This window comes from Gopherus evgoodei, chromosome 5 (assembly GCF_007399415.2).
Source record: "Gopherus evgoodei ecotype Sinaloan lineage chromosome 5, rGopEvg1_v1.p, whole genome shotgun sequence".
In the NCBI taxonomy this organism is placed as follows: domain Eukaryota; kingdom Metazoa; phylum Chordata; order Testudines; family Testudinidae; genus Gopherus; species Gopherus evgoodei.
Window position 1 is genome coordinate 102,855,028 of NC_044326.1, and position 18,603 is coordinate 102,873,630.

General features: G+C 41.8%; 1 protein-coding gene across 1 annotated transcript in view; it reads left to right on the plus strand.

Moving 5' to 3' along the window:
• Positions 1-1,288: 1,288 nt before the first annotated feature.
• TRPC3 (transient receptor potential cation channel subfamily C member 3) overlaps positions 1,289-18,603 on the plus strand; it is a 53,270-nt gene continuing 35,955 nt past the window's right edge. The window contains exons 1-2 of the mRNA XM_030564260.1: positions 1,289-1,737; positions 11,204-11,975. Coding sequence (XP_030420120.1) covers positions 1,517-1,737; positions 11,204-11,975 — 993 coding nt within the window. The 5' untranslated portion in view covers positions 1,289-1,516. The remainder of the gene's footprint in view (positions 1,738-11,203; positions 11,976-18,603) is intronic.

Below are 18,603 nucleotides of genomic sequence, written 5' to 3' on the forward strand. Positions count from 1 at the left end.
TTCCCCCGTAGTGTAGACCAGCCCTTGTACGCTCAGCCCTAGGAGAGGTGAGTGTCTTGTGTCAATAATTATATCTCTGTCTAAGGAGGGAATAGGATTTGGGGATGGATTCTTCTCCCATTGAAATAGATAGTGAAACTCCCATTAGCTTCAGTGGCAGTAGGATCTGGACTTCAGTCTTTCTCACCTGGTTGCAGTCTGCAGTGTGAGATAGAGAATAGCTATACTGTAATGAATAAACTAACAAATCGATTGCTGTACAGACTCCTTATGAAAACAGATGAAGTTACATTCTCCCTCAGTGCAACCCCACTGACTCTAATGGGGTTGCACAGTTATGAGGGCATAATTTGCCTCATAATATAATTACCTGAAACTCTCATAGGAACAAAAGAAGAAGTAACTTTGTATTCTCCTTTTTACAATAAGAATCTTTGTGATTGAGCTCTATACAAATGGATATAATTAGCTTCAGTTACCAGTAAGAGGCATAATAAATGTCTTAACATTCACATTTTTTTAGCTTTATACTTGTCACTTAAAAATAATTTGGAAATCTAGATTGTCATTACATTTTTGTCATAGGCAAGCCAGGGAAAATGTTGAACTCTTCTTATTTTCATGTGTAGGGAACCTTATTTAAACCATTTTCCTGGGCTGGGGCTGGGGGCGAAGACTGCTCAGAAATGTAATATGTCATGAGACTTATATGATTGTGTCAGGCAAATGATTGCTTTTTAATTTGTTTCTTGGACATTTTTGTGGAAATCACACTGTTTGGGGCCATGCACTGCTTCATTCTGCTAGGCATATAAAATATGCAATTTGTGTCTTTTTGAATATTCTTGAAAGCACCATGTCCATGTTAATATTACTGTACATATAAGCCTACTTAGAAGTTATGCCTGGGAGAAATTTACATTAATTTACATTAAATTACATTACAGTTACATTAAATTACTATTTACATCGATAAAATGCACATAAAGACTGCTTAGTGTGGGCTTCATTTGTGTCTGGGGAGCCTTATAACTGCCCCGTAGCAAAGTTGCCTTGCCTGTCCTTTCGTCAGTAGGAACTGTTCTTAAATGTCCCAGCTTTGTTTGAGACATGCACTGAGTTGAGGTGGGAGAGGGAAGCTGTTATTTCCCCTGCTCATGTGCAGGTCAGAGTGGAGTCCCCTCCTCTCCTCACCGCCTGCTTTGGTAGATGATCGATTCTCTCTCGGAGTGACGATGCTGTCTGTCCTAGCAGTAATGATGAAAAGGGAGAGGAGAGGGGCAGACCTGGAGTGCTTTCTCCTCATCAGCTCCTCACTCAGACCTACTCCCCAGCTCTGCCTATCAGGCTGCACATTGTCCTTCCTTCCTGACAAGCAGCAGCAGCCTGGAAGGAGAAGGGAGGGGACGGGATATTCTTTTTTGGTGAGGGTTTTGTCCCTTCCAGCTGCTCTGTCCCTTGCTGGGCAGGGCTTTCCTCCTCGCTTCCCCAGCACAGACTTGGGAAGAACCTGAGCATGTCCAGCAAGGGCAGGCGATGTAAGGAACAGGGGAGAGTGACCTTCCCCCAGCAGCAGCAGGACGAGGAGGACGGGGGAGAGGAAGAGGAGCAGCAGCGCCGGCGGCGGGGCTGGAGAGGCGTTAATGGGGGGCTGGAGCCTTCTCAGCAGCAGAGAGCAGTGAAAACCCAGCGGGATCCCTACGGCTACTACCCGCCCCTTCCACTGGTCAGCAGCATGTGAGTACCCGGCGCTGGCTGGCGGGTGGCCCCCTTCCTGCGGGTGCGCTAGCGGCGCCTGGACAGGAGATGTGCGGGGGGCCGGGGAAAGGCTCACAAAGTTAGCGCTTTTCACGCCAGCGCGCCCCGGCTGCGAGGCAGGTGAACAAGCCCCGGCCCGCCAAACCTGGCACCCGCACCCCGCTCTTCTGTCCCGATCAGGCACCCGCCTGCCCGTGTCTCTCCAGTGACATCAGGTGAACGGCGCGGGCCAGTTCCCTGGGAGCCGCTCCGAGGCGATGCCGAGGCGATGATCTCCCTTTAGAAATACACATTGAGCTACAAGCAAGCAGGTCGGGGCTGGGGCTGAGAAATGCAGAGCGGATGGGGGAGGAGGTCCAGGTAACTAGCCTTGGGGTGGATGCTTTCAGTACAGCCCTGATGATGGGGTTACAAACCCCCTCCCCACGGAGTTTGCTTTATTACTCTGGGCAAGGGACCGGGAAAGTTAAGGATGCTGCGTCAATAGAATTACATAGGCAGAGCGGGTGCTTGGACCACTTGCAGAGAGGTCAGTGAGATTTGCTGTTCCTGGGAAATTAAATGTAATGCTAGAATGTGTCTCTTTGAATTGGAGGAAAAATTGACTTCCATTCATTTCCGGAGTTACATCTGGCTTTGAAGCAAGACGGCAGGGGGCGGGGGAAACCCAGAGGAAAGGGGACAGCCTGGATCTAGATACGGTAGATAGATGCTTTCTCCTTTCTTTAGGCTGGGTGGGGTGGCCTGGATTTGTAAAACAGCCTTTCAGTTTGTTTCTCATGCAGAATGAAGAAGACCCCCCCCCCCCATATCCACCAAGATTATCGTGGTAGGCAGGAGGCCCAAGGATGGAGCTCGGAGACCGAGGGTCAGCAGTGCCCCCTGGTGTCTCTCCTGCTCACTCCACCAAACTGCGCCGGACAGGCAGTATTTGAGCTCCTGCCTTGCCTTATCCCTTACTAGCGTTTACCTCTTAGAGCTACACCCAGCAGACGCAGATGAAATATTGCAAAGGATTTTGTTGGATGAAAACAGGAGAGAAATGCGATGGTTTATCAGTTTGTTTATATATCCTACCAAGAGCAGGTTTTCTCGGGCAATCTTTATTCTATTAAATCCACTGTTATTCACACAAAACTTTAAAAATTAAATTTGTTTTATGTGACACAGCACAGATCCCTTCTGCAAAAGCCAGGATGGAAATATTTTACCAAACTTATTAGTAAGGTTACTCAAAATCCAAGACATATCCTAAGAGAGGATGTTTTAATATCCTACTGGCTAAACTTAATTTATATTGACAGCAGTTATATAACAGTCAGCTATATGATGTTTTGTGCCTAGTAAAATAGTTTTCTGAGAAAATCCAGTTGCTGGCTTAGTCAAAGTTTTGGGAGTTAATAAAGTTATCTTGTCCCAGTGGTAAAAAAACTATTACTTCCACACAGGTACAAAAATATTTTTACATTTTCATGTAGTGAAAAATATGTTCAAAATCTATGCTGATAGAATCACCCCCCGAAAATAGAAAACTGAAATAACTGTGCAGAGGGACAAACTTTTGAACTGCATCTTGTAAGTTTATTTCAAGTTTTGACACCTTCTGAAAACATCATGATGGTTAATAGGAGGACTGACCTGCAACAGAAATACATTTACTTTTGTAAAGATGTTAATTTTTTTGTCTGTTTTACAAAATCAATACAATGTCTAGCTAGAGAAAGAGGAGTGGGAAGGGACTGGCTTGCCCAGTTTTTGTGTGTGGTGCCTAGGAATTGTTCAGTCCTTTAATATGTTATAGTTTTGGTTAACACTTCAATATTTTGGTCCCCAAGGATTACCTGAATATCTTACAATTTCAAGTCAAATTAATTCTTAATTAAATGTTTTCATTACTAAGCAAATAAACACTTTTTGAGTTATATATTATTACAGAATGTGTTCTTTGCTTGTAAACATACTTAATTAAAATCACACTGGGGAAGATTTTAAAATACAACAATTAGAGTAGCACTTAGAATGTGATAATCACAAATATATGTACATTCTACCAGCCCTGGTTAGGAGTTTTACACTGTATTATGCTTTGTATCCAGTGGCTCAGGCATCAAGAGACTTGAATTTCTAGATCTCTTCATTGACAATATAAATGGTGTCACAGAGCCACTGGCATACTCCCTTCCTTAAGAAATGAATATTACACCAACATGGACTATACCTGAGTCCAGTTTACTCAGCTCAAGGCTTTTGTATCTCGGATGAGCTCAACCTGTTGGAATTACTTATCAGAATACTGCTCTTGCATTCCTATCCTAGAAGAGACTATCCACTGGGCTGATACTAGTACTCCCCAATCAACGTAATAGGACATGCTGAAGCAACACTGTATAGAGGGGAAAGGATATGTAACTTTGGTTATCTCTACTGAATGCCCAACACTGCAGTCTGATTCCAAACTAACATAGCATGTTAGGGAGGGTTTCTGCTAGATAGTCAGGTTGTTTCCTCTGGAATGCTGTTTTAAATAGGATTTTAAATGCTAAAAATGTACCACATATTAATGAAATCAATGTGAATAAGTATACTGATTAACTGAGATAAGGTGTCCTGGCACGTGCTGTAGTTGTACAAACACAGAATAAGAGACAGTCCCCTCCTTGCAGAGTTTACCATCTAAGTCAACATAACAGACAAAGGATGGAAGGGGAAACAGGCAAAGTGGACTAAAGTGACTTGCCCAAGGTTATACAGCAGGGGTCAGCAACCTTTCAGAAGTGCTGTTCCAAGTCTTCATTTATTCACCCTAATTTAAGATTTCGCGTGCCAGTAATATATTTTAACATTTTTGGAAGGTCTCTTTCTAGAAGTCTATAATATATAACTAAACTATTGTTGTATGTAAAGTAAATAAGGTTTTAAAAATGTTTAAGAAGTTTCATTTAAAATTAAATTAAAATGCAGAGCCCCCCAGACCGGTGCAGTGTGAGTCAGGGCCACCCAGAGGATTCGGGGGCCTGGAGTCTTGTTGCCAAAGATCCTGCACTTTGGCAGCAGGTTCCATAGTGGAAGGATCCCCCGCTGCCCAATTGCCGCCGAAGGCCTGGCACTGTGGCGGTGGGTCCTTCTGCCCTGGGACCCACTGCCACAGGTCTTCGGGGCACTTCAGCGGTCGGTCCTGGAGCGGAAGGACCCCCGCTGCTGAATTGCTGAGGAACATGCTCCGGGGGCCCAGGCCCCGCAGGAGTTTTCAGGGGCTCCCAGAGCGAGTGAAGGACCCCGCTCCAGGGGCCCTGAAAAACTCTTGTGGGGGCCGCTGCGGGGCCCAGGGCCTGGGGCAAATTGCCCCACTTGCCCTCCCTTCTGGGTGGCCCTGGTGTGAGTGCCACTGAAAATCAGCTCACATGCCGCTTTCGGCACACATGCCATAGGTTGCCTACCCCTGTTATACAGCAAGTGAGTGGCTGTACTGGGAATAAAACCCAGGTTTCTTGATTCCCAGTCCCGTTATGTCTATCCAAGTTATGTACTGAAAAGTGCTGGGCTGCTACATGATGTATACTATACATTCATATATCCAGGGTTCTGGTTCTATTCATCATAGTTTTGTAAACAAGACAAAATGATGGAGACAAGTATTGATAAAACACTGTAAAAGAAGGAAGGGATTATATTGGTAGTGTGATCCTTGATCATTAAGTAATTTCATGCTAACAAACTGGTTAGCTACTGGTCAGCACTTCTTCTATTGCATATATCACTTGGGCATTCTGAATGTTCAGGCACACGCCCTTTCTAGACTAAGGCTATGCCATGTGTCACTGGAAAGGTATTTTTTCCCAAATGTGCACTAGAATAACATTTGGATTATGATCTTGATTTCACAAAATACTAATGGTCTTGTCAAAGAACACACCTAATTCCCTGAGACTCCATTGACAATCACAGCTCAGATCAGGGGAAGAAGTGCAAGGGAGTTTAATGTTCTCCTCTGCCCACCCCTTACCATGTTGCTTCTCTGAATAGGCTGTTTCCCTTGTGCTGTGTCTGCACAGATCTGGCCCTGAATCTGTCTAGCTGTAAACTTATTTTTCCTGTCAAGCATATGACTTGTTCTTTCCACTGAGCTTATTTGTACCTAAGCAAATAGGGATGGTAAAAAAAATGACTTAAAGATTTTTGAGGAGGGGACTGGAATGGAGTGATGTCTTCCTCTGAATATCTTACCGTATCTTACCTCTGCTGACATGATCTGACTGTTGTCTTCACAGCCATGAACCAGCACTTCCACTAACAATGATTCATTATATCCACTTTGGATGAGATTACTTCAGAATGGACCAGTGTTCTACTGTGGGTTGGGATCAGACTGCTCAGCTGTCCTAGGTTATGTGAGTGCATTTCAAGTGAGTGAGCATCTCTGTTCCAGCAAGCCAGGTGATATTTCACAGATGAGAGAGAAAGAAATCCTCATGTTATACATTTGGGTTTAGGGGAATGTGCACTGAGCCAAGAGGCCGTGAGTTTAAGTTCATCTCTTCTACTGACAGGTATTTATATTTCTGGGCACTTCAAAACATTTATTGTTGGGCAAGGCCTCAGCATTGCTGTCCTCCGAACAAAGCTAGTATCATTCCCTCCACTATAAAAATGTTAACTGAGAGGTTGCAGAAGGTTACTTTTGACAGAACTGGGAATATAAACGATGTCTTTTATACAGCAGATTCAAGCCTCATCTATGCTGCTTTTCGATTGATTTACTGATGTGCTTAGCTATTCTGACTGTAACTGGTAGACAACAGTCCCTTCTTACGCACACATATACAACCTCAGGAATGGAGGTTGTTCATAACTCTGAATGTTCATAACTCTGAACAAAATGTTAGGGTTGTTCTTTCAAAAATTTATGCCCAAACATTGACTTAATACATCTTTGAAACTTTACTATGCAGAAGAAAGATGCTGCTTTCCCTTTATTTTTTAGTAGTTTACATTTTACACAATATTGTACTATATTTGGCTTTTTTATTATTATATATTTTTTTGCCTCTACTGCTGCCTGATTGCATACTTCTGGTTCCAAATGAGGCACGTGGTTAACTGGTCAGTTCATAACTTTGGTGTTCGTAACTCTGAGGTTCTACTGTATACAGTTGTCACTTCTCTCCTTACTAGCTGGTCCAAAGAAGATGGCAGTTGGTTTTTTAATCAGGGCCACCTGGAGGGGTAGGGAGGGGGGGCAAGTGGGGCAATTTGCCCCAGGCACTGTGAGCCCTGGCCTGGTGGCAGTTTGGGTCTTTGGCCAGCATTTCAGCGGTGGGGGACCCTTCAGTGCTGCCGAAGACGTGGAGCGACTGAAGGGCCCCCTGCCGCCGAAATGCCCTGAGAGCCATGGCCCAGTGGCAGTCTGGGTTTTCTGTGGCATTTTGGCGGCAGGGGGCCCTTCAGTGTGGCCAAAGATGCGGAGCAACTGAAGGGCACTCTGCTGCTGAAATGCCGCCAAAGACTCGGACGGCCACGGGTGAGTACAAGCTCTGCAGCTCCCCTGCTTTGCCCCAGGCCCCCTGAATCCTCTGGGTAGCCCTGTTTTTAATCTCAAATTACAGAAGTCATTACTGGGGATCTAAAGTCCCTGCTCTCAACTTATGTGAGGGATCCTTATGGCTGCAAATAATGCAATTTCTGTTTCTCTAGTTTTCTTTTTTATAATTGGTTAATTTTGTGTTTTTACTGTGTAAACTAACTCAGAAACAAGTTTTATAGTTAAACATTATCTGTCAGTGATGACAAAATGAGCAGTAAAGCACAGGTGTCCCACGTTTCAGTCATTTGTCACACATTTCAATTGTCAGTCACACTCGGCAGATTTGAAGGTTAAAAGGTATGGTTGGTGTGGCAGAGGGCAGCAGCTTATCACATTACATTTGAAAAGTAAAGGAACCAACAGCTGAATGCCCAGCTTGTCACTGCTAAGTATAATGTTTCTAGCTTAGTGTATAGCAGTAACAATATGTCCATCTAGAGGGAAAATTTAGCTGCAGGAGCAGACTTGAGTGTTCAGGTAACAAAGCAGTGCACTCCAATGTGATAGTATTATGTATGCAAATCACAAGACGAAGAGACTTCTTAAGCATCTTTTTCTAGAGAAAAGAGGGCTTTAATGCCTCTATTTTATTTATCAAAGATGATGAATTTTGTGGACAAAAATATGGTTAAGAAGTAGGATAGTTTTTATTTGTTTATTTTCTGAAACCTCATTGTGTGTAAATGAATCACAGACTTACCAGGAACATATTATTATTGCTTCTGAAAGTGCCTGCTGTATCTCATTAGGATTAAGTGACTTCACGGAGTGTTTTCTCCTTCACTCTAAAGCATGCCCATACTACGGAGGGAGTGGGTGGCACAAAAGGGAAGAAGGAGATGTACTGTCCCTATTTCATGTTATCCTAGAAAAACATAAACATGGATTATACTATGAAACTGGAGATTATACTATGAAACATACTCCACATTTTGCCTTTGGAAGGATATATCTCCTCCAAAGAAACCAAATGAGTCTATTTACTCTAGCAGTGGGTTCTGAAAGCATGATTTATAGAACGGGAAATAAAAATGTATTGAATATTTGAGAAATGAATGGTATGTTAAACACTTATTTCATAAAAGATAGGTGCATTGCAAAGTGAATTGTTAGAACCTCTTTAGATCAAGGATTAATCATAAAAGAATTTATTCTGTCTTTATTTGCTGTTTAATAAAATTATAATAAAAAAATTACAATATATGAGAGCGATCCTCCCTGCAGGTACCATTACATCTTTGGATGGGAAAGACGGGAGAAACCAAGCAGCATGTCAAATATTAGTTATGATCTTGTTTAAGTAGCCTTTTTATATTTACTATAGTCTAATTTTTATTTGTGACTTAAGGACAAGAGGGTGATAGCATACTGACTGTTCATCACCTATACTCCACAGTCAAACCTCTCTCAAAATGCTTTCACATGTAAAATATGCCTAAATCAGTTCCGAGCTTAGCACAAAGTCACAAATTCTCTTTGTAACACAGCTTCTCCTTTTTGTAGACATAAATAAAGAGGTTCAGGAGCAAAGGTTAATGAATGTGTCTTCTTGGGCATAGCCATTTGGCATGTTTCAAAAAACAGAATTTCTTTTTGCATAGACTACGTGGTAATGCCACACAAGTCACTGCTGCTATACAAAAACACTGATCATGCGTGAACATTTAAATAAGATAAAATACTTTATCATGGGAGAGGCCTGCCATTGGTAATTAATATTGTAATATCACCATCCAGCTTACAATGAAACAGCACATTTCTGTTAGCTAAAATAGCCAGGGGCTGGACCAGTGTGTTTTCAGGATGCTTGTAGCTTTCATAAAGTTATAAAGAGTTTATTTTGCTCAATATATTATGGGCTGATGCAGACAGCTGCAACAGCAGCATCCCTCCTACATCATGAATGGAATTTTGCACCTTGTATTGAATTCCCACTGAAGTCAATGAGAGTTCTTTGTTGACTGGATTGTACTGCCATGGTACAGAGTACACTGTTATGAAGGTTGCATTGTCAAGCACTCAAATGTTAGAAAATGCCCAAATTAAGGTTGTCTGTTTAACCTTAATTCGGCCCCATGTGCATGGTGATGCAGTCTTTAATTACATCATCACATACTATTTTTTTCCACACGACTCCTGACTCATTCAGTGCATAAAATGGACTGTACTTAATGAACAGCTAATTCATATTTTATTACTACTTGTTGTTCAATGTATAGCCCAAGGCCTTATTTACTGTACACTATTCTGCTCTGACCCCCACATACAAATAATTTCCCAGGACTGTGAAAATTTAAATTGATAAAAATAAAAAATGCTTCAAATGAACATTGATATGATCTGTTGAAATTATAAAAAATAAAATAAAAGATGAATTCTGCCAAGCCTAGTCAAATGTGAGTGACTTTTCACAGGAAAAGCAAAAGGCATATCCCTCACACTAAGGCCACCCGTTGTTAAATTTCAAGTCCCTGCTCCAAGACATGGAGACTTCTACAGCAACTTCTAAAAATAATTCTTAAAACCAATTCATGAACATGGACAAAACTACGCATTTTCCCCTAATCTTATGTCCAGAAATAACTGAACCATTTTGCTTAAACTTTCCAAAATAATTCAGCTTGAGACAGACACCCAGCATGGAAAATTTAAGCCCAAATGGTTAAAGTTTGTCAGAATTATAAGCAACTGAAAACAAGATCTTATAATTGGAAGCGTTAATACCTTAATAGCAGATGGTGCTGCCAGCCACACCTATAATAAAAACATGGCTTACAGTGGCGGAAGCTATTTTCTGTTAATAGATATCGACTTCATTACTAGCTGTCATACAGTAAAATGGCATCATTGGAGATAACTTTGTGACCAGCAACAATGGACCAAATAATAAAGTCCTCACTCTCCTTTTACTTAGTCTTTCCTCAGGCAAAACTCAGACTGAAGTTAGTAAGGGCTGAGTACAGTTTTTAGAACTTGGCCAAATACTGGTAGTGGTGCATGCTAAAAAATATGTAATTGGTCTTGTCCAGTCTATGTTCAGAGATCACCAGCCAGGGTCAGAAAGGAAAGTTTTCCCCACTTACAACATTGCATGTGGTGCAAGGTACCATATGTTTTGTTTGCATTTTGCCTTTCTCTAAACCAGGGGTAGGCAACCTATGGCACACGTGCCAAAGGCAGCACGCGAGCTGATTTTCAGTGGCACTCACTCTGCCCGGGTCCTGGCCACTGGTCTGGGGGGCTCCGCATTTTAATTTAATTTTAAATTAAGTTTCTTAAACATTTCAAAAATCTTATGTACTTTACATACAACAATATTTTAGTTATATATTATAGACTTATAGAAGGAGACCTTCTAAGAACATTAAAATGTATTACTGGCACGCGAAACCTTAAATCAGAGTGAATAAATGAAGACTCTGCACATCACTTCTGAAAGGTTGCCGACCCCTGCTCTAAACCATCAGGTCTGTGCCACTATTGTGGGGAGGATACAGGACTTGATGTTTCCTATGTGTACCTATTGAACGTGCTTAGAAGATATTTTTAAAAGGAAATGATGTTGCACATAAAAATAGTTTACCATGGTCCTTGAGGAGAAATGGCCCTACAGAAAATGAGTCTGTGAACACTTTTCAGTTGTGAGCAAGAGACAATATAAAGGTCTGTGACCCCTCCTCTACCAAGAAGCCTTTTCTATGCAAGGATAAAGGGTGAAGGGCCAGGACAGAGGGAGACACAGGCAGACAGCTGGCAAATGACACAAGACAAAGTCATCAGTGTCTATAGCGGCTGGCAGAAGAATCTGCCAAGGAAATGACTGCTATAATAGTCTACAATTATTTTATTTTTTCTGCTTATTAGGTCCATTGAAGGAAGCCCGTCTCTGAGACGTATGACTATGATGAGGGAGAAGGGAAGACGGCAAGCTGTTAGAGGCCCAGCGTTCATGTTCAACAACAGGGGCACAAGCCTCACTGCTGAAGAGGAGCGTTTTCTGGATGCAGCAGAGTATGGAAACATTCCCGTAGTGCGCAAAATGCTGGAGGAGTCAAAAACACTAAATGTCAACTGTGTTGACTATATGGGCCAAAACGCCTTGCAGCTGGCTGTAGGGAATGAGCATTTGGAAGTGACAGAACTTCTGCTGAAGAAGGAAAACTTGGCACGAATTGGAGATGCACTGCTGCTCGCTATCAGCAAGGGGTACATCCGGATAGTGGAAGCAATTTTGAATCATCCTGGTTTTGCAGCAAACAAGCGACTGACTCTGAGTCCTTGCGAGCAGGAGCTCCAGGATGATGATTTTTATTCCTATGACGAAGATGGCACCCGCTTTTCACCAGATATCACCCCCATCATTTTAGCTGCCCACTGCCAAAAATACGAGGTTGTGCACATGTTGTTAATGAAAGGAGCAAGGATAGAAAGACCTCACGACTATTTCTGCAAATGCAATGACTGCACTGAAAAGCAAAAGCATGATTCTTTTAGTCACTCCAGGTCGAGGATAAATGCCTACAAAGGCCTGGCTAGTCCTGCTTACCTGTCCCTTTCCAGTGAAGACCCAGTTCTCACAGCTCTAGAACTCAGTAACGAACTTGCCAAGTTGGCCAACATTGAAAAAGAATTCAAGGTGAGACATCTTTTTTGTTTGCCTCTATTTTTTTAATGTTGACTTTACTTGTAAGGTCATCAGATGCTTTACATAATTTCCTGTATTTTACCTTCTGAGTTACAGTTGTTTGATTTATATTTTCCTTTTGGTTCTTGATATTTTGAATGCTCATTGAGTAAACCATTAAAAAGCAATTTTGCTTGAAACAAAATTGCTTTTATACTTAATATGCGTCAAGAGATACAGAAAAAGTGTCAGTGTGAGCATTACTAACCCTACAATGGATGGGAAACAATTTTATTCACTGTAACAGATAATAGTTGTTTTGCTGATGTTCACTCTATAGGAGTAATATAATCTGATCATCAAGCAGCAAAATTACACTTTTCATTTACACAATGACTTTGTTTCAATTTTTTATTCACACACATTTTGAATGATGTTTTCTACAAGTTATGAAGATGAAGTGTGATTGTTGTTTCACCACTGGACAGTCAATTTTTTCATTCATTTTTCAGGAGTGTATTTGTCTGCCCAGAAATGTATTTGTTGGTTTACATATCAGTCCTTTTTATTCTCTTTTTGACTTGTATGTTTTAGTTTCACTGTACACTAATTATTTTATATATCTCAGCATCTCTGTTAGGTAATTCATGATTAAACAATGATAAATATTACCCAATGCTTCCTCTTCATGATATGCAGTTCCCTGTAATACCGCAGAAGGTAAACTCACAAAAACCAGCTGTATGGTTGAGGCTACATTACATTAAAAAAAGCCTGGATCAGGGAATGACAGATTGTAAATAGAGTGGTTATATAAATGATGTATCTAGTTGCAGTAAAATTTTTAATGGGGTCCTGCAGGATCAATGTTGAGTACCACTTTGTTTAATTAACGTCTTTACACATGATATGAAAGAGGGGAAAAGACTCATTAATCTTTGCAGATCACAGCCAGCTTAATTTATTACAAACACAATGGAGGACTGAGAAGAAATACAAGTGGATCTAGAGTGAGTGGGGAAAAATGGGTAGGAATGAATAGAATGAAGTTTCATTTGAACAAAGAACGAATGTATCCTTCTGGACAGGAGTAATCCCAAATATTGCTGGATAACAGAAGCGAAGCAGAACTAGTAAGAAGGAAAGCTTTAATGCTGAGAAAAACCTTATGGTTATGAGATAACCTTAACAGAACATGAGTTTGTGTTCCAGGAATGGCCTTCACCGCTGACAGAGTGTAATGCCAAAGCAAATATTTTATGATTAGGGGCTTGATTCTGCACAAAATTCACATGGGCTCTGCAGCCCTTACTCCAACCACTGTGGCACTTATTTAGGTAAAACTCTACATTAAGGGCTGCAAGATCTCTCGGTTCTGTAAGGTTTCTTATAGCCTAGACATCCTAGAGCCTCTTTTAGTCTTTTTCCATCATCCTGAACTTCTCATCTTTGTTACATGGGGAAAGAAGCTGCCATTACAGAAATAACATACTGTCTATTTTAAATTCCCCACACCACCTGCCAAATTATATTGAGGTAGATCAAATTATGTCTTTATTTCCACTGAAATATATTTGTCTGGGAAAGGATTTTGCAGAGACAGAACTGAAAAATGAGAGAGATTTTTTTGCCAAATAAGGACTATCCCTCCAAAACAGAGACTGTTGGCATATATGCCCCACACTAAGAACTGTAGTTACCTGCTTCACACGCAAATCATAATTGACAGAAAAACCATAGTTGACACCAATTTAGTATTTTTTTTTACCATAGACTATTTTCCAAATAAGCCAGGATCCTATCTTCCAGAGTTATGTGTGTACATGCTGATGACTCATGTCTTTTAAAATAATATGTCAGTGATCAGAACCATAAAGTTAATGCCTTTTTCTGACTCTTCTTAAAAATCGCTCTTCTACTGGACCAACACAACACTAAATCCTACATGCAAGGGTTTTAAAATGTGTGTTACATTAATTATTATGACACTAATGCTTAGATCCCTGTTAGACCTGGGTCCCCTTGTGCTCAGTGCTATACAAATACATAGTCCGTGCCACAAAGAAGTAAATTAAGATAAAATATAGGTGTATGTAACCAACAAACACTGTCATGAAGATGCAGTTGTGCAAAAACATACCGAAGCAAACCCCAGCATCAGTAGAGCAGAATTCTATACAATATAAACCCAGTGACAGGGAAATCCCAAAGGTTCAGAGTTTGGATGCATCTGAAAGGCCAGATGGCGGCAATTATACCACTGCTGCGTGAAGTGGGTGATATGGGTTCAAATGACCCCATGAGGAGTACTGGAGATCTTATGCCTCAGGTCAAAGGCCACTCAAGCCAGTCTGCTGCCCCAGGCAAAACTTCAGAGTGTTGCCCCTTTCCTACTCCCTTAGAAATTTCCAGTAAGAACCCGTTTCCCATCCAACTCCCCTGCAACCCTCCCCCACAGCTTCCTCCACACACTCCCTGTAACCCCTCTTCTGGAACTGCTAAGCTCAGTCACAATGGGACCTGAGCACCTCTTGCCCAGCCTCCCCCACTTAGGGTTGCCACCTATAATTGCTGGTACCCAGACCCCTGAGGCCCTGCCCCTGCACCACCTCTTCCCCACAGGCCTAGTCCCTTCTCTGTCTCTTCCCTCAAGGCCACGCCTCTTCTCCGCCTCTTCCCTTGAAGCCCTGCTCCCTTCTCTGTGTCTTCACCCTAAGGCTCAGCCCCTGCTCCACCTCTTCCCCCTAAGGTCCCACCTCCATCACTCACTGGATCATCTCAAGGAGCCTGCCTGCAGGTAGGAGGTGGCCGTAGCTGAGCAGAGGCTGGCATGGATTAATGACCCGGCTTGACCTACTGTACAACATTGTTCATAACCCTGGTTATAGAATCATGGTTTTCCCATCCACATTTGCAATAAACTTGTTAGAATACAAATACCCCCAACCATTGTAGATCCCTGATCTTCTAGTTTCAGCAGGCCTTTAGGACACTGCAGCTAATTATTGTATAGTTCTTAAAGTATGTGAGCACTTTGCAAAACATTACATTCATAGCCCCAAAGAGCTTCTACGTCCATCTGTTTGCATCATCTTATTGATAACTGATTGGCTGAGACTTATTTTTAGATGTGTCAAAGTTTTCCCCCCCACTTTGAACTTTAGACTAAAAATGTGGGGGACCTGCATGGACCCTTCTAAGCTCAATTTCTAGCTTAAATTTGGTATGCTGCCACCAGCCAGAAGTCTGTGTCTGGCACACTTCTGTTCCCCCAAAACCTTCCCTGGGGAACCCAAGACCCAAACCCCTTGGATCTTAAAACAAGGAGAATTTAACCATCCCCCACCTTTTCTCCCCACCAATCCTTGGTGATTTAGACTCAATCCCTTGGATTCTAAAACAAGAAAAAATCAATCAGGTTTTTAAAAAGAAAGCTTTTAATTAAAGAAAGAAAAGGTAAAATTTATCTCTGTAAAATTAGGATGGAAAATGCTTTACAGGGTACTTAGATTCATACAGACTAGAGGGACCCCCCACCCCTAGCCTGAGATTCAAAGTTACAGCAAACAGAGGTAAAAATCCTTCCAGCAAAAAGACACATTTACAAGTTAAGAAAACAAACATAAGACTAATCCACCTTGCCTGGCTATTACTTACTATTTTGAAACATGAGAGACTGATTCAGAAAGATTTGGAGAACCTGGGATAATGTCCCGTTCCTCTCTGTCCCGAGAGCGAACAACGAACCAAAAAAAAAGGACAAACAAAGACTTCCCTCCACCAAGATTTGAAAGTATCTTGTCCCCCTATTGGTCCTCTGGTCAGGTGTCAGCCAGGTTCACTGAGCTTCTTAACCCTTTACAGGTAAAAGAGACATTAACCCTTAACCATCTGTTTATGACAAGATGTTTTATATTTCTCAGATTAAATAGATTATAATCGGTTGTTTTACATTTTTAAATTTTCACCATGGGACAATGGAAGGCTTTCTAGCAGTCAGATCAGCTGACAGCCCTTTGGTATAATGAGTGATAAAAGTTAAATATGAACCTACAAAGGGATGAGGTTGCTAAAAATGGCACTGCTATATTGTGGTTTACGTATAATGGCATTGGGCTAAATGCCCTCATTAATCTTTAGCAAGAATTGCACTGCTTTCACCAGGGCTGAATTTGGTCCTTCAGGTCAAGGATCAAAGAGCTCTCTAGTCCCACTTTATACAGGACAAATTCCTGGTTGTGCCTGAAGCTCCCGTTGAAACTGATGGAAGATATGGATATCCATTTAAGGGTAGATATTGTCTCTTTTCCAAGTCAATTTACGTAGTCTTCCTTATATGAACTAATAAAGAGCATTCAAACTTCTACATTTAGGACCAGATTTTAAGAGCTCGAGTCAATATGCATTAATGTATACAAATTTGTGTTTGATTTTTGCATGAAGTTCTTATAACTCACACACAAATTAGGTATTTATGCACATGGTCTAAATGGCCATTTTTATACTTTCCAAGTTTGCATGTGCACTTGCACCAGTTGTGTGAATGAATTAATTATTCAATTGTATGTGCCCCTGTGCTCTGGCCATTTTGAAAATATGGATCATAACATATATAATATGCAGTAGATATATACATTTTTATTTGCATAAATACTTTTATTATTTAAGAACTTGCTTACAAATTCTTAAAACGTTTAGTGGAGGAAATCCACATTAGATTTTGGTCCCAGTTCTTCATTCCCTGTGCATATTTCTGTAGGAGTTTTGGGTGTACACATACTGGATCAGACCCAGGAAGCAGTAATCAATGTAATGGTTGAAAAACTAAATGTGCAAAAGTCAGGAAACTTTAGTGCTCGCAGCAATCACACTCCATCCCTCTTTTGTATAGGTAGGGCCTAATTCTCACTTACCTTAAGGCCACTTTGCACCACTCTGGCAATGTAAAGGGACCTCAGAGTGAATATAAATGTAATTTATAACCACTGTGATATAGCCTTAGTTTAAACGAAGATCAGGCCCACAGTATTTTGTATTCAGGGCCGGCTTTAGGAAGTGCGGGGCCTAATTCAAACAGTTTCGAAGGGGCCCCGGCAGGGAAGACAAAAAAAAAAAAAGTAAAAAAAACATGTTGGGCTTGTACTCACCGGGCTGTGCTCTGAGTCTTCCGGGGCACTTTGGCGACGGGTCCGTCACTCACTCCAGATCTTCGGCAGCACTGAAGGACCCACCGCTGAAGTGCCGCCCAAGAACGAGAACAAGCAAAGGACCCACCGCCGAAGTGCTGCCGAAGACCCAGAGTGCTGCAAGGTGAGTAAAAATTAAAAAGGCGCCTCTAGCCAGGGAAGAGATTCTCACTGGGCGCAGGGCCCTCTTCGGCGTGAGGCCCAACTTGGTGGAATTGGCCTAAAGCCGGCCGTGTTTGTATTATTGCATAAATTGTTAAATTGATGCCTAAATATGTATATGTATAATGTGGCTAAGTGATGGCTTCAGCGGAGTGAAACTGAATTTTAATTTCCTAGCTTTTTTCTTTTCTTTTTCAAAAATAGCTTTTCACTAACAGCCTTTTCCATTAAATGTCCATATTCTTTTAAGAAAAAAGAAAAGCAAGTGAATGCTTAGATGGTAAAGGAAGTGTGAGCTGCTTGCATGGTACACTATTATTATTTTCAGATTAGAACTCCTTTACTTCTCAGCCAATTTCTTCATTGAGTAAATCCGACATTCATCACTCAGATCTATGTACATATCAATAAAGGCATTTTAAAGTGCAAGAAAAAGCCTGGTCAGTTTTCTCAGAACTAAATTAAATTGTATTCATGCAAGGACAAAATTTGGATCTTGCTGCATAAAAAATGTCATTTGGATAACTCAAAAAAAGCCAAACTAAATTTTACTAAACTTTTAAAAAATCAGCATTGAACAGAGAATAGGCCTAATTAATGTCAGAGCAAAGACTGATTTTTCTAAAAAAATTTAAGTGCCAGAAAACATAACTTAGGATGGCTGTGATTCCTTTCCCATCAATATAATGCTATTACGGCTGGCAATGAGGTTTTACGTAGGTGCATTCTCCCACACACTATCAGTTGCAGGATCTGAGCCATAATTTGTGGCCTTATGTTTCCTGTATGGCGTGCTGGGTAATAACATGAGAGGACTCCATGTTTCTAAAATGCCTGTTTATTAAGAGAGCTATGTATAGCAATGCTGCAACTGAAGCTAGCTTTGAAGCTAGGGTTGCCAACTTTCTACTTGCACAAAACTGGCACCCTTGCCCTGCCCCTCTTCCGAAGCCCCATCTCTTCTCTGAGACCCCGCCCCTGCTCACTCCCTCCCTCCCTCCCTCCCTCTGTCACTTGCTCTCCCCACCCTCATTCACTTTTCATTTTTACCAGGCTGGCTCGGGGTTTGCCTGCGGGAGGGGTGAGGTCTCCGGCTGGGGGTGCAGGCTCTGGGGTGGGGCCAGAAATGAGGAGTTCAAGGTGCAGGAAGGGGCTCCAGGCTGAGGCAGTGGGTTGGGGTGTGGGAGAGAGTACGGGCTCTGGGCTGGGGAGGGGTTCCACGAGGGCCTAGAAATGAGGGGTTCAGGGTGTGGGAGGGGGCTCCATGCTGGTTGGGGGGGGGAGGGCTTGGC